The following is a 13434-nucleotide window of genomic DNA, read 5'->3' on the forward strand; positions in this document are numbered from 1 at the left end:
AATAAAGAATAAACTGCTGTCTATATTTTTAAATAAACCATATTTTGTTCCACAATAAGATGAAAAGTCCTTTGGTTTCAATCTGAGCCCATGCAGCTATAAAAGGCTCTGGTGAGAAGTTCTGAGTTAAGACAAGACGTTATAAACAACAACTGACATAATGGTTATGACATTGCACATTACATTATATTCATTAAGATGAAGGTTATTATAGTTGAGTGTTTCCAGGTCACTATACCTCCTTTAACTTATCTGATAAACAGCTTTACTTAGAGGTTACATGAAAAACAAAGGATACCATAAAACATAATAACATGTGATGTTATAAGTGACTGAGCAGTTTCCACATGAGGAGCACATGAAACCGTCAAAAGATCATTATCAAGATTTATTGCTTTCACACTGCTGCCATGTCAAAAAAAAGTTACTGTGCGTGTTAAGATAACAAGGACAAACCCTGAAGCCCATTAAAAACTGTAATAGATGACCCAGTAGTTTATAGTTAATATTTGTTGTTAAGGTTATAACAACTAAAGGAAGTGATATAAAACCATATATAGTAGCGTATGAGTAATAATAAACCAGCGTTTGAAACTTACTTTCAGTTTTACTTTGAAGTTTTCAACATTTCTGGGGGATGGTAGATAGATACTTTATTAAACCCGAGGGAAATTAAGTTATCCAGTGTCACACAAAACAGTCAAACACAAGAGCATAAGAATAATAAAGGTCAAAATAGGTCCGGAACAAGATCTCTGCAGTAAGATTAAAGTCTAACCACAAGAACTACTACAAAGATGTTACTGTAAATATGAGCTAAAGGAGATATTGTCAATACAAATATTTTAAGTATAAGGATATTGAAAGACCCAAGTAACAGAGGCAGAGCATTGAAGCCAAATATAAATACATATTTGTGGTACAGCAGATGTAAAGAATAAAAGTTGAAATATATAACTAGAGATATATAAAAAAAACTTAAATAAAGATAAACATAAGTATTTAGGAAGCATGGGACTTGAATATGAAACTTTGACCCATGTAATTTTAAGTATAAGGATATTGAAAGACACAAGTAACAGAGGCAGAGCATTGAAGCCAAATATAAATACATATTTGTGGTACAGCAGATGTAAAGAATAAAAGTTGAAATATATAACTAGAGATATATAAAAAAAACTTAAATAAAGATAAACATAAGCATTTAGGAAGCATGGGACTTGACTATGAAAGTTTGACCCATGTAAGCTGTAGTTTGTACTTGTGTGGGGAGTGATTGTTTATGCGGCACTGGGAGCTGACACCTGTTCCTGCAGTAATAGGTGGAAAGATGTGGGCACTGGAAATGGGCCTGACCTGAAACCTGATCTGTTTTTGGCTCCGGGACTCGTGTGGACGCACAATCAGGACCGGCGCTTCAATGTAAACAGGCCGCTCAGCCCCCGCTCCACTGCGTCTGTGGAAATTTCCACCTCGACGAGACTCTGCGGTAAAAAAAATAAACACACGGGGAAACGACCTTCCCGCGCAGGCCACGCCCACCGGACGAACCCACTTCCTGCGCCGCCTCCCATTGGCCGGCGCGAAGGTGTGTCGTGTGCTATGACGTCACAGCTAAATGAGGAAAAGGACGTTCTAGTTGAAAAACGCGGTAAAAACTCGCATCGCGGCGGATTACTTCAGCGCAGTGTGCGTGATAAAGTTGCGGTAGGTGCGGGAGAACCCCGGCTGTGACTCCCGGTAGCGGTGACCCGGCCCTCCGCCCCTCCGCCCCTCCGCCCCGGCAGCTCATGAATATTCAGCGGGCGGTGGAGGCTTAAGACCCGGCCCCCAGCATCCGACACAGAGCGCCACATCCCGGCGCGCTTTCATCAGACTCTTTCCGCTACGCTGTCTGGAGGCTGCGTGTTTTTCGCTCGTCACATCCCGCGGAGGAAGATGGCTTTCAGGGGACATGTACACCGATTTCTCAGGACTCAACTCGGCCACTGCCGCACACAGAGCCGGGCTCAGTCCGTGGCGGTGCTCGGGGCCCCGTTTTCGAGAGGACAGGTAAGAGAGGCTCGGTGAGAAGTTTCGGTTGATTTTTTTCTTCTTATTAAACCGTTAATCGGTCGCTCAGCTTCCTCGTGGGTTGTTTTGTGTCCGACAGAAAAGGGGAGGAGTGGAGCACGGACCCAAAGTGATCCGAGAAGCGGGGCTCATCGAGAGGCTGTCCGGGCTGGGTAGGTGAGGGGAAGGGGGCTCCGCCGCGTTATGTAACCGAGGCTGTTATCCAGAGCCTCCGGTTCTCCGGTCAGGACTTCAGATCACCGGGAGACACCTGACGTGAGAACCGGGACCGGTTCCTTAAATATACTGTGCTTACCAGTGCTAAAAACATAGTTTAAATAGGCTGAATCCAAATCATCTTTACGTTTTGGTTGTTTAAGTATTTTGTACTTACCTCTGTTAAAGACATAGTTTTAATAGGCAGAATCACCATCATCCGGTTTGGATTCCCTGTGAACGTTTCAAAGTAGTGTGACACCAGATTAAACGCCAAACAGGCGCAGTGCACGAATTCCATCAGTGAAATTACATAATGATGGAAATCCCGGTTGAAATGTGATAACGGTGAAGAAATGGTTGAGCACAGACCGAAAGAGACTCCGGTCTTTCGACACAGGTGGAAACAAGGTTCACACGACCTATTACCAGACGACACTGTGGCAGAACTCATGGTGATTTGTTAACTCACGTTGTTCGTGGTGCCACATGTCTGGGTTAGTCACTGGTTCCCAGCTCAACGTGCTCTGGGAGGAGGGTTGTTTCCACTGGCGTCACCGCAGACTCATTCATCTGCACTGTACCCACACTCCACCCCTTTTTCTTTATCGTTGCGTTATTGTTCTGCGGACAAAAGGGGAAGAGCTGCTGCTGCTGCTGTGCAGATGTAAGAGGACGCCTCGAGCGGAAAGAATCCTCCCTTTATTCCAGCGAGGTTAGGTCACCGAGTTCGCATTGTGCTTGGAATAAGAAAGGTCCCACAGCTAGGACAGGAGTTATGCTGTAGGGGGGGGATTTAAATATACCAGTGAGAATGATCAGGTCACTATCACGTCAGGCCTGAGGTGCTTAAAGTCTATTTGTGGTCTAGACACAGTTAAGTCCTCTATGGGCACCAAGGACGCTGCAGATTAATACGCTGCCATAGCACTCACTAAATACATTCAGTCCAAGTCCACAGGGCTTCATCTCCTGATCTGCTTTATAATGTGCAGTAATTACATGACACGTTATTCTGTTTTTACTCGTTCAGATAATTATAATAAAACTGTGTTATATCACTCAGGTTGCAAAGTGTGTTGCATAGCATATCAGAATCATACGACACTGAAAAAGAAAAAAACGAGAATAACAGATACAAGAAAATATCATAAACAAACATCTGTTCAAACCAGTTAAACCGGACTTTCTATCATCATTTAAAAAAACAGTGTTATTCCAAAGCTTTCAAGACTGTGTTGACTGCAGATTATTTGAACCGGGATCCCATACATATGATAATGTTGCTATAAATGCACCACAGATATTAGCCTACTATCATGATACCACAGTTCACATGAACACAGAGTCCCACGGACTCTTAGTTCCCATGTGACTCTAACAGAGAGAGATCAGTGGTTGTTAGTGACATGAGCTGTGTGACCATGCCATGGATAATTCAGGTGTGTGACAGTTAAGGCCATTGGTAGCTGTTGGAGCCAATTAAACAGACCCAGAGAGGCAGAGAATGTGCCAGGTAATCTGTTATCAGCTGTAAACACAAGCTGTTGTGCAACCAGCCCCCCCCAACCCATCATACATTCCACAGTTGGTACATCAACATCCGGAACTGACACTGTCACAACTGCATGCAGTTATTACAGATGTATAGATATTTCACTGCAGTTTACATAAGATAACATCATTTGATATGTTTAAGATTCAAACCTTGTTGTTAAATCTTGGTTTAGAACACATTAAAGAAATGAAACACATTTGTAATCTTATAGACGGGTTAAGGGCAGATGGGTGCTTCTTTTGAAAGATCCATGAGTAATGTGCTTTCAAACTTATTTTGAGTTTAAATTATTTGCCGAAGCTTCATGGCGATACTAAATCAAAAATACACAAATCTGCCGTGTCATTATTAACACTCAGTGTGGTCAGGGAGAGTGGAAACGTGAGGAAATGAGGGAAATGGTCCAACTGGCCAGGGGTCAAACCAGGGATGTGTTCGAACCATTTAACCATCAGGTCGCCCCTGATTTATTATAGGGATAATTATAACGATGGCAATGACCCCCTTGCTTTTTGAAACATTAAGCTATATTACAAAATAGTAACATAACTGAAATTCAATATTACTTCAAAATTAAAAGTGCTATTAATTTTCTAACTAGTCTTCTGAACCAAACCCAAAGTGAACTACATACCACGTCGTCTAGAAGTGTTCACACCGTCATGGTTGGTTTCAGTTTGAATGAAACATTCATAATAGTTAAACCAACACTCACTGGGATGTAACTACAGTGAACACAGCAGTCATTAACTCTGACAGTAACTGCTTTAACAGTTTTTTTGAATTATCATGCAATAGATGTTGAAGATTGCGAGAAGACGAGGGCTATTCCTGTCCTGTCTACGAATGGCAATGAACCTCATTGGTTCCCCTTGGATCAGCAGAGTAACGCAACACCGCCATCAAAGCTCACATTGCCAGATGAACCCTCAATATGGTGGATCACATCACTTGTTTACTTCACAGCCGCAATCCCCCCCCAACCAGGACTCGTCTTTAAATTCTGCAACAGCCAATGCAAGAGGTGAACTGCGCTGAGGGAAACGGGGCAAATGGAAAGTGCTCGGTCATGAGTCGGCCTCACCGGAGTGCAAGTTCAGACAGTTGCATGTGGAGTTATGTGATATAAACCATAGGTTTCATCCTACACCTGCAGTCGTCAGAGTACAAATTATTCTTTCAAATCAGACCCCAGGGATGTGTCCTGAGGATTAGAGTGATTGTCAAGAAGCATCAGATGCCGGGTTGCTTCCATGTCCCAGGGTGACATGCTGAGCACCTGCTGACTCACTGCATCGAAAGAGTGACCCTGCACAAAGTGTCTCCATCTAACGGCAGCTTGTTGTCGGCTCCTCAGATTATTCTGTCCATGACTTTGGAGACCTCAGCTTCCAACACCTGGAGAAGGATGAGCCCTACATGGACGTGAAGTTCCCTCGTTCTGTGGGTGCAGCCAATAAGATGCTGTCTGGAGCAGCGAGCAGAGCCGTCGGGGCGGGCCACACCCTCGTCATGCTCGGAGGTGATCACAGGTAAATGAGCTCAGAATATGGGATCTAAAATTAAAACCACGACCCAACCTGCAAAGACTCTCAGGCTCTGTATTTGACTGATAAAACAGCAGATGTGTAAAAGACTGTCCTCTGCTCCTCACAGCCTGGCTATCGGGTCAGTGAGCGGTCATGCCCAGCAGTGTCCCGACCTGTGTCTCATCTGGGTCGATGCCCACGCTGATATAAACACACCCATGACCTCTCCATCCGGAAACCTGCATGGCCAGCCTGTGTCCTTCATGCTCAAAGAACTAACAGACAAGGTGAGGAGAAGCCTTCAGCTAAATGTAAATGCTCTTGAACACATTGACCCCCCCCCCCGGCTGCTTTGAGTCTACCTTTCTTCAAACAAAAGTCAAATTTACCTATTCAAACATGTTTTCAAATATTTAACCTTCTGGAAGCAGAAACAGTTTATACACATTTTAAAAAGCGAGATACTTTTGGACACACTCATAAAGAAATTCAAATGCACAAGGTCCCAGCAACAGTATACGGTGCTATCGTCTCCCTTTTTCCTATCTATTAACTATCATTTCATAAAAAAGCATATCATCCTTTCAATTTGAATGTTTCTGTTGTCTTTTAAAATACTTTTGACATATGAAAAATATATGGGCCAACATTATAAACAATCTAGATATCACCCGATGGTAGAGGATAATATGATTCCCCATATTTGCATAAATTCGATATTAAACTTTATTCTTCCATCCACCACAGATACCAGCTATCCCAGGGTTCTCTTGGATGAAGCCGTTCCTGTCCTCGAGGGACCTGGTCTACATCGGTCTGCGGGACGTGGACCCCGGCGAGCGGTAAGTTGACACCAGCACTGATACTGTGTCTGGCTGATGTGAACCTCCCTATCTTTAGCACTGGGAGAGTAGTTTTAACTTCAGTTTTTTTAATTGAATTGTTTTAATTGCAGCAACATCCTGAAGGACCTGGGTATCCAGTACTTCACCATGAGGGATATCGACAGAATGGGCATCCAAAGGGTTATGGAGATGACTTTTGATCATCTTATGGCAAGGTATGTTCAAGTGATGACGATATTCCACAACTGTTTAAATCAGGTTTAATGTACTTTACTGTGTATGTGATCAAGTCAAGTTTTTCCATGTCTGAACTGTCAATTCAAACTTTTCTCTTTCACACCTTCTGGAACAGAAAACAGCGACCGATCCACTTGAGCTTTGACATCGACGCCTTCGACCCGTCTCTCGCCCCCGCTACAGGAACGCCAGTGAATGGAGGTCTGACCTACAGGGAGGGAATGTACATCACAGAGGAAATCCATAACACGGGTACACAAAAAGACAAATACACGCATGTCTGCAACAGCTTAAAGAGACAGATACAAGTCAATAAAACACTTCCATTGGTCGTAGTTTCTAACTTGTGACTATCTTGCTGTGCAGGCCTGCTGTCGGCCATGGACCTGGTCGAGGTGAACCCAGTGCTAGGGGCCAACCGGGAAGCCGTGGAGGCCACCGCCTCTTTAGCGGTCAACGTCATCGCGTCGTCTCTTGGACAGACGAGAGAAGGGGCTCACGTGTCCATCGACGAGATTCCGTCTGCGAAGGACGACACAGAGCAGCTCCGCCTCTGAGGGCGTGGAGTGAAGCTATGGACTGTATCAACGACATCCCTGAGCATTCCGCCAGTTTTAATTCAGGACTGAAAAGACTGATTCTAACAGTAGCTCAAATATTTTTGTTCCCATCTCTTTGCTGTTTATTGTCGTGTTTTAAAAAAAACAACTAATTACGTCTGGATTTATGAAACCTGTGAGAGACGTTTCCATAGATTATTACCTTAGTTCATTTAGAAACCACTACTCTTATTGATGGGAAGACTACTCACTTTAACAGCAATGCTAACTTATTTTGTATGTACAGTAATAAGTTAAGTATTTGAGGACACAGTTGCCACATATTTATGATGTGTTTGGTTTACAAGTTAATGAACCTGCCTCAGAGGTATGATGAATCAAGACGTAGTTTGAAGTCCACAGCATGGATTCTGAAAACTGAGTCTGTGCCACTTAGTAAAAAACTAGTAATGATGTGTTTGCACTTTTGGACCAGGTGTGGTTACTGTATTTCCTTTAGAGTTTTTGTATTACACATTGAACCTGCTAGTACAGAACATGTACTAGACTTACTGTGTGTATAAGTATGAACTGATGATTAATCAGTTTTTGCTCACAAATGAGGTGAGTGACCGATGTTTGACGTGATGAGGACACTGAATGACTTGTCCTTGTAACAGAGTTTATATTTTGGTCTCCCATAAATGTGCTGACATTTTTTGTTCATGTGTATAGTTGTATTATTGACTCCCTCCTTTTACTTTATTAAGGAATCAAGTCAAACTTAAATGTTTTAACTTCTACACAGTGTTAATTTTGGCAGCTATTTTTGATTTAGTCTTAGTCTTAGTCTTTTGACAAAAATGCATATTAATTTTAGTCACCTTTTAGTCATTTTAATCCTTCTTAGTTTTAGTCTAGTTTTAGTCGACGAAAACAAATTCCATTTTAGTCTAGTTTTAGTCGACGAAAACTAATTCCATTTTAGTCTAGTTTTAGTCGACGAAAACAAATTCCATTTTAGTCTAGTTTTAGTCGACGAAAACTAATTCCATTTTAGTCTAGTTTTAGTCACATTTAATAGCCACATTAAACTCCTTTTCTATAAAAACATATAGCTGCAGCCTAATAGCTTAAAAATATATATTTAATTTTAAATGTGAAAACAAATAGGGAGAGCAGGTCAGACTGGAGCCGGACACAGAAACTTCAGCTCTGTACAAACCAACTGCAGCTTCTGCTCTGATCAAGAAGCTGAGGGGCTGATCTCTGAGCAGCTGAGACCAGAGAAACTCTGGTTTTCACTGTTTTCATAGTTAAGAAGCAGTCGGTCACTGAGAGGCTGCTCCACGAGAACGCGCTCTGCTTTCACTGTGTCTCCCTGAGCGAGTGCGCGAGGCGGGGGGCGGAGCTACGGACCGGAGCGCTATCTGGGGCGCACACACACACATACACAGACACACACAGACACAGTCACTCGACCGCTCCTGATACTTCATGACGGCCTGATACGATGATGTTTTAAAAATGATTGTGACTTAGTCAACCACCAACATTTTCGTCTCGTCTCGTCTCGTCAACGAAAATTAAAATAGATTTCGTCATAGTTTTTATTTTCAAAGATTCGTTTTCGTTACGTCTTCGTCTCGTCTTCGTCATGGAAAAAAGGTCGTTAACGAATATATTTCGTCATAGTCTTCGTCAACGAAATTAACACTGCTTCTACATAAGAACATAACTATTTGAACAAGACTTGAAAAGACCTACAGGCCTAACAGTTTGTGAGCCCACACACTGTTTGTGGGTCAACAGCCTTTAGCGTGGACCATGTTACTTAACAAGTTAATATTTGCAGTAAAAGTAAAGCTGAGTTAAAGGAACAGAGTAAACTGGGGATGTGACAGTAATATTAGTAGTTCTACAAGTGTTTATCATAAACAAGTGTTGGAAGGACAACACTTTTAAGTGATGATGACAAATCGCCAACATCAAAACTCGTTTTTATCCTCTGGGAAATATCAAGCAAGAGTTTTAAGATATAAGTCACGAGTGAATTCTTCAATCTGACTAGAAGAGCACTCTGAGATCAGATACCTCCACCAAGGCTCACCTTCTCAAAGTTAGCTCACTCCCATTAAACAAATGCAAAATATCCTCCACTGAAGCCAAAGGGAATATTTGTTACAGTAGTTTTTGCCTCATCCCGTGTAAGGTTCATCTGAGAGCTTTGGATTCATCCCCTAACGACCATGACTCACTGAGTTATTTCAGTTTGGGCTGACTAACGCTGACGCCAAGGCCACTACTACAGGGCCAATGTTGGGACTAGATACTGTGTTATGAGTCACATTGATACCTCCGCCAAGGTTATGTAAGATTACTCAACTGAATCGTTCTGCATCAACACACGGGACAACTTGTGGAGGGGCGGGGCAAGAACCAAACAAAGCAATTGGAGAGAATCCAGATAAACAGGCGGATCCATTAATTGAACTTCAGGTTCTTAATCATAATGATAGCTTGCACTATTAAAAAGTAATTCATTGTACAAAAGAAAGGAACTTAAGGACAGGAAAAACAGGTGTGCTGGTGTTTAAGAAACAAGCTAAATAAATGAGTAACTGCCCCCCCCCCCCCCCCCCCTCCTCCTCCACCTCATCCACACAACCAGGCCACTGCAGTACGGCATGATCTCTAACGCAGAACAACAACACTGTGGCAGATGTGACACTTCAAGAACATATCACTAAAAATAACCTTATCACCTATTATTTGGGAATTAATTCCATAGTAGCAGATGCTGTTTACCCAGCACTAACCCTAACCCTGGGCCGCGGCTTCAGCCTGGAGATCATCCTCGTCTGTGACGTCAGCTCCACAGCGGATGTTATTTCAAAGCTTTGGCTCGCTTGGCTGCATTCCCTGGAAATACCAGATACGATGCACGATGAGGTTAAACATTAGCTTTAATGTGTTGACTGTCAAATAAAGAACAAAGACGCTCTGTTCTGACAAGAGATTTTTGTGTTATACAGCGATTAGACAACATCATTAACTGTTAAGACATTTTTTACACATTCATACTTCTGACACACTTTCTTCTCAAATCAGAGAATTGAGAAAATGAGCTCCAAATAACTATCTGGATACTGAGCATGAAGATTCTAGGAAAATACACTCGACTGGTGCCATTCATCAACATACTGTCGTTTAGATTCATAAACATAATAAACAATACAATAATGTAGAACACTAACAGAAATGTATATATAAGATACTTTTTTAAAAACTCACAGAGCTGATATGCAAACGTCTGTCATTTCATGAGCAATGTCACCAAACCACAGAATCTTTACATGATGCAGTAATTTAACCAAACTCTGACTCCTGCAGGATCTTCTCTGGAATCTGCAGCAGTCAGAGCACAGTCCCACGGGGCATCATTGGCATTAAGAGTCTGAGAAAACAGTTCAAATTTCAGTTCACAGTTTGTCCTGTAGGTTTGGTCCCATTAACAGGTTTGTTTTTCCCGTTGAACAAACTCCACCTGCTCGGGGGCAAACTCTCCTCTCAGTGAAGCTTCAGTTCGACCCTGAGGCTTCTTATAGTCCTTCTTTGCACTAATATGAAACAGTTGGCTGGAGACAGCAGAACAGCATTATTGCTACCGGACAGTTGGTGGAGACAGATGCAGAGAACCGGGTTTTGCTCTTGGATCAGGAGCTTGAGACTCTCCTGAGGTGGGGACCTTTATTTTCGGAAGAACTTCAGGTAGATCACAGCGCCCAGGATCGCCAGCTCCATTAAAATGATAACACTTAACAGCAACTTGTTTGTCATCAGCCTACAAGACACAAAGAAAATTAAACATTCACAAGGAAGATTTTATTTAATGAGTTTATTGAAACTAATATCATCTCTGTGGTCAGAAATTAATTAATGAGCTCAATTTGTGTATTGACTGAAGAGAAGAATCTTGATTTTACTTGTTTATAAGTTGAGCATCATTTGATCAAATTGAGCGTAATAGGATAAATTAAATGTATAACCTCCTCTAGGAAAACACTCACCGCCGAGACATGGCACGAAGGATCTTTCGACTTCGACTGAGGTTCTCTCCAGTGGTCACCAACTACACAAGAAGACAGAAGAGATTTAAAAAACAGATTACATCAAATTGAACTGCTTCCTTAAGACTGACCACAACTAGACTAAACTATATCAACCAAAAAGCATTTTAACTGGACATATCCAATAGGCATTAATCAGGTGCTGATTCTCACTCTGCTCCTGGTGCGGTCCAGCTGCTCCCGCTGCTCCCCCAGCTCCTCGATGATGTCGGTACCGATGTGCTCCGTCTCTGCAGCGATGCGTTGGCTGCGCTCGATGCTCTGACTGGCGTTGTTCAGACACTCTGTGCCCTGGAGGAGCAAGGTTCTCTGGGACTGCAGGTGAGTCTGCATTCAGTGTGGGGAGAAGGGACAGAGCAAAACAGGATTAATGATGATGGACTAAACATAGTTACAGGAGGAAATAAAGGTTCACTCCCTTCGATATCAACGAGTTTATATATTCAGTTATTCCAGAGTCAAATGTTCATCTTTGTGGGCAAACTTTCTCATTCTCTTGTCACGTACAGAGCAGGTATCTGCCAAATCCAGCTCTCGAACCTCCACATTTCTGTTTGTAAACACGTTTTAACTTCGGTGAGGAGGCTCTGATGTCTATTGTTACATGGGTAACAAAAGACATCAAGGCCTCCTCACCGAATCCTGAACCCTTGAGAAGAAGAGGACTTTCAGAGGACAACAACAGGGAGGAAGAAAGGACCTATTCAGAGGAACCGAAGAAATCAAGATCAAGGAGGCAAAGCAGAGCTACAGGAGGAAGCTGGGTCTGTCCCTCTCGTGGTGAAATGCTCAAACAGCCTCCCACTCACACTCTGCTGATTCTCTGATGAGTAGATGCCGTGATGACTTCCTCCCACCGGCTGGGGCGAGGAGCCGAACCCGGGAGCCGAGTTCTTCATGTCCCTCTGCAGTTTGCCCAGATCCCGGCGGTACAGGCGCAGCTTCGTAGACATTCCATTTCGATAAGAAGACGGGGCGCCGCGCAGCTCCTCCTCCATTCCTTGTAACTGCAGACAGATAGGAACAGGTCCTTTCTCCGTTATGGTCGTCATCACACTGGTTCTCAAAGTATTACGTGTGAAGACTATTTGGCCTGAAGCTCCACAGCAGCAACAATAAAGCAGGTAAACAAAGTGGTTGATAATAAAAAAGAAAAAAATGTGAAATAACAAATTAAATACACAATAATTAAATAAGAATACTAAATACAAGGATTAAATGAATATGTATTAAAAAAATTATGAAAATGTTTACTATACACAATGAACAAAACCGAAAAGATGCAAATGTATGTGCATGTTTCATTTAATAAATATCTTAATATAAGCCTAATATGTATATATTTAATTTACCTTTTTTTAAATATAAATATAGTAGATTGATTAAACTGTAAAATAGCAAGTCTCAGTTACATTTCCTTTGCAGTGAGATTCGATAACGACATTTTGTGAATCATTTTATGTTTTACTCCGCGATATATGAATAGAGGAAATATTTGACTCCCTTACACTGAGGGCAGAATACTATATATTACACCGTTGCTGTTCTTGTTGTTGTTGTTGTTGTTATTGTTGATGTTGTGTGTGTGTGTGAGAGAGAGAGTAGAAGGTTTTTACAGATTGTTGATGATCAATAAAGTTATTTTGTGATGATCCATAAAGTTCCAGCTCATCTGTGTCAACTCTAATCGCAGTGTTTTTTTTAAATCACAAACTGAGGGAAGGTTTTAAAAACTAAACAAGTGCATCAATAACAAACAACACTAGAATTAAGAAAGTGAAATCTGACGTCCAGAAGAATAAACAAGGTGCGAGCAGCTCACCACTTCCTCAGCTTCCCCATGTCTCTCATCGAAGGTTCTCACCAACCTCTTCCTCTCCTCTGCGGAAACAATAACTCATCATCAGGAGAACTGGTTGTGTTGTTGGTTAGTTAGCTAGTTAGCTGGTTAGTTTGTAAGTTAGCTTGTTAGCTGACGTCAACATGAGCAGTGTGTTTACCTCCCTGGCTCCTCGCAGCTCGGTCTGGAATCAGCTTCAGCTCCTCGAACATCGAGCTGAAGATCTCGTGCAACTTCTCGAACTCCTCCGACGACATCTTTGAATCGACTGGTCGACGTTTGGTCGGATTTTATTTACTTCTGTCAGAATAAAACGCGAAATAACGATCACGTCACTGAGTCGGTCTAATAATCAGATCTCATCGACTCTTCCGCAAGATGGACCTCGTGACTGACTGCCTCCGGCGCCTGATTAGAAATCCACAATAATAACAATGTTTTTAATAATATCCCGGTGAAAATAATACTTAGAAATGATAAAACAAGAT

General features: G+C 42.2%; 2 protein-coding genes across 3 annotated transcripts; one reads left to right on the forward strand and one right to left on the reverse strand.

Moving 5' to 3' along the window:
* Positions 1-1824: 1824 nt before the first annotated feature.
* On the forward strand, positions 1825-7696 carry arg2 (arginase 2). Its single transcript, XM_053434012.1, has 8 exons — positions 1825-2052; positions 2153-2225; positions 5184-5358; positions 5483-5642; positions 6103-6197; positions 6311-6415; positions 6553-6689; positions 6804-7696. Exons 1-8 carry the CDS (start codon positions 1939-1941, stop codon positions 6992-6994), a joined length of 1050 nt encoding a protein of 349 aa, XP_053289987.1. The 5' UTR covers positions 1825-1938; the 3' UTR covers positions 6995-7696.
* A 2228-nt stretch (positions 7697-9924) lies between these two features.
* On the reverse strand, positions 9925-13350 carry vti1b (vesicle transport through interaction with t-SNAREs 1B). 2 transcript variants are annotated; one of them, XR_008340020.1, is made up of 7 exons: positions 13107-13350; positions 12929-12987; positions 11916-12113; positions 11260-11433; positions 11047-11108; positions 10656-10820; positions 9925-10615 (listed from the first exon to the last, which is right to left on the reverse strand). XR_008340020.1 is itself a non-coding variant. In XM_053434013.1 (6 exons), the coding sequence occupies exons 1-6, from the start codon at positions 13201-13203 to the stop codon at positions 10727-10729; spliced, it is 684 nt and encodes a 227-aa protein (XP_053289988.1). In that variant the 5' UTR covers positions 13204-13350; the 3' UTR covers positions 9925-10726. The 2 variants fall into 2 exon arrangements, 1 of the variants encoding a protein (XP_053289988.1); XM_053434013.1 differs by having other exon boundaries at positions 9925-10820.
* Between the last annotated feature and the right edge of the window lie 84 nt (positions 13351-13434).

The sequence above is a fragment of the Pleuronectes platessa genome, chromosome 11 (genome assembly GCF_947347685.1).
Source record: "Pleuronectes platessa chromosome 11, fPlePla1.1, whole genome shotgun sequence".
Taxonomy (NCBI): Eukaryota; Metazoa; Chordata; class Actinopteri; order Pleuronectiformes; family Pleuronectidae; genus Pleuronectes; species Pleuronectes platessa.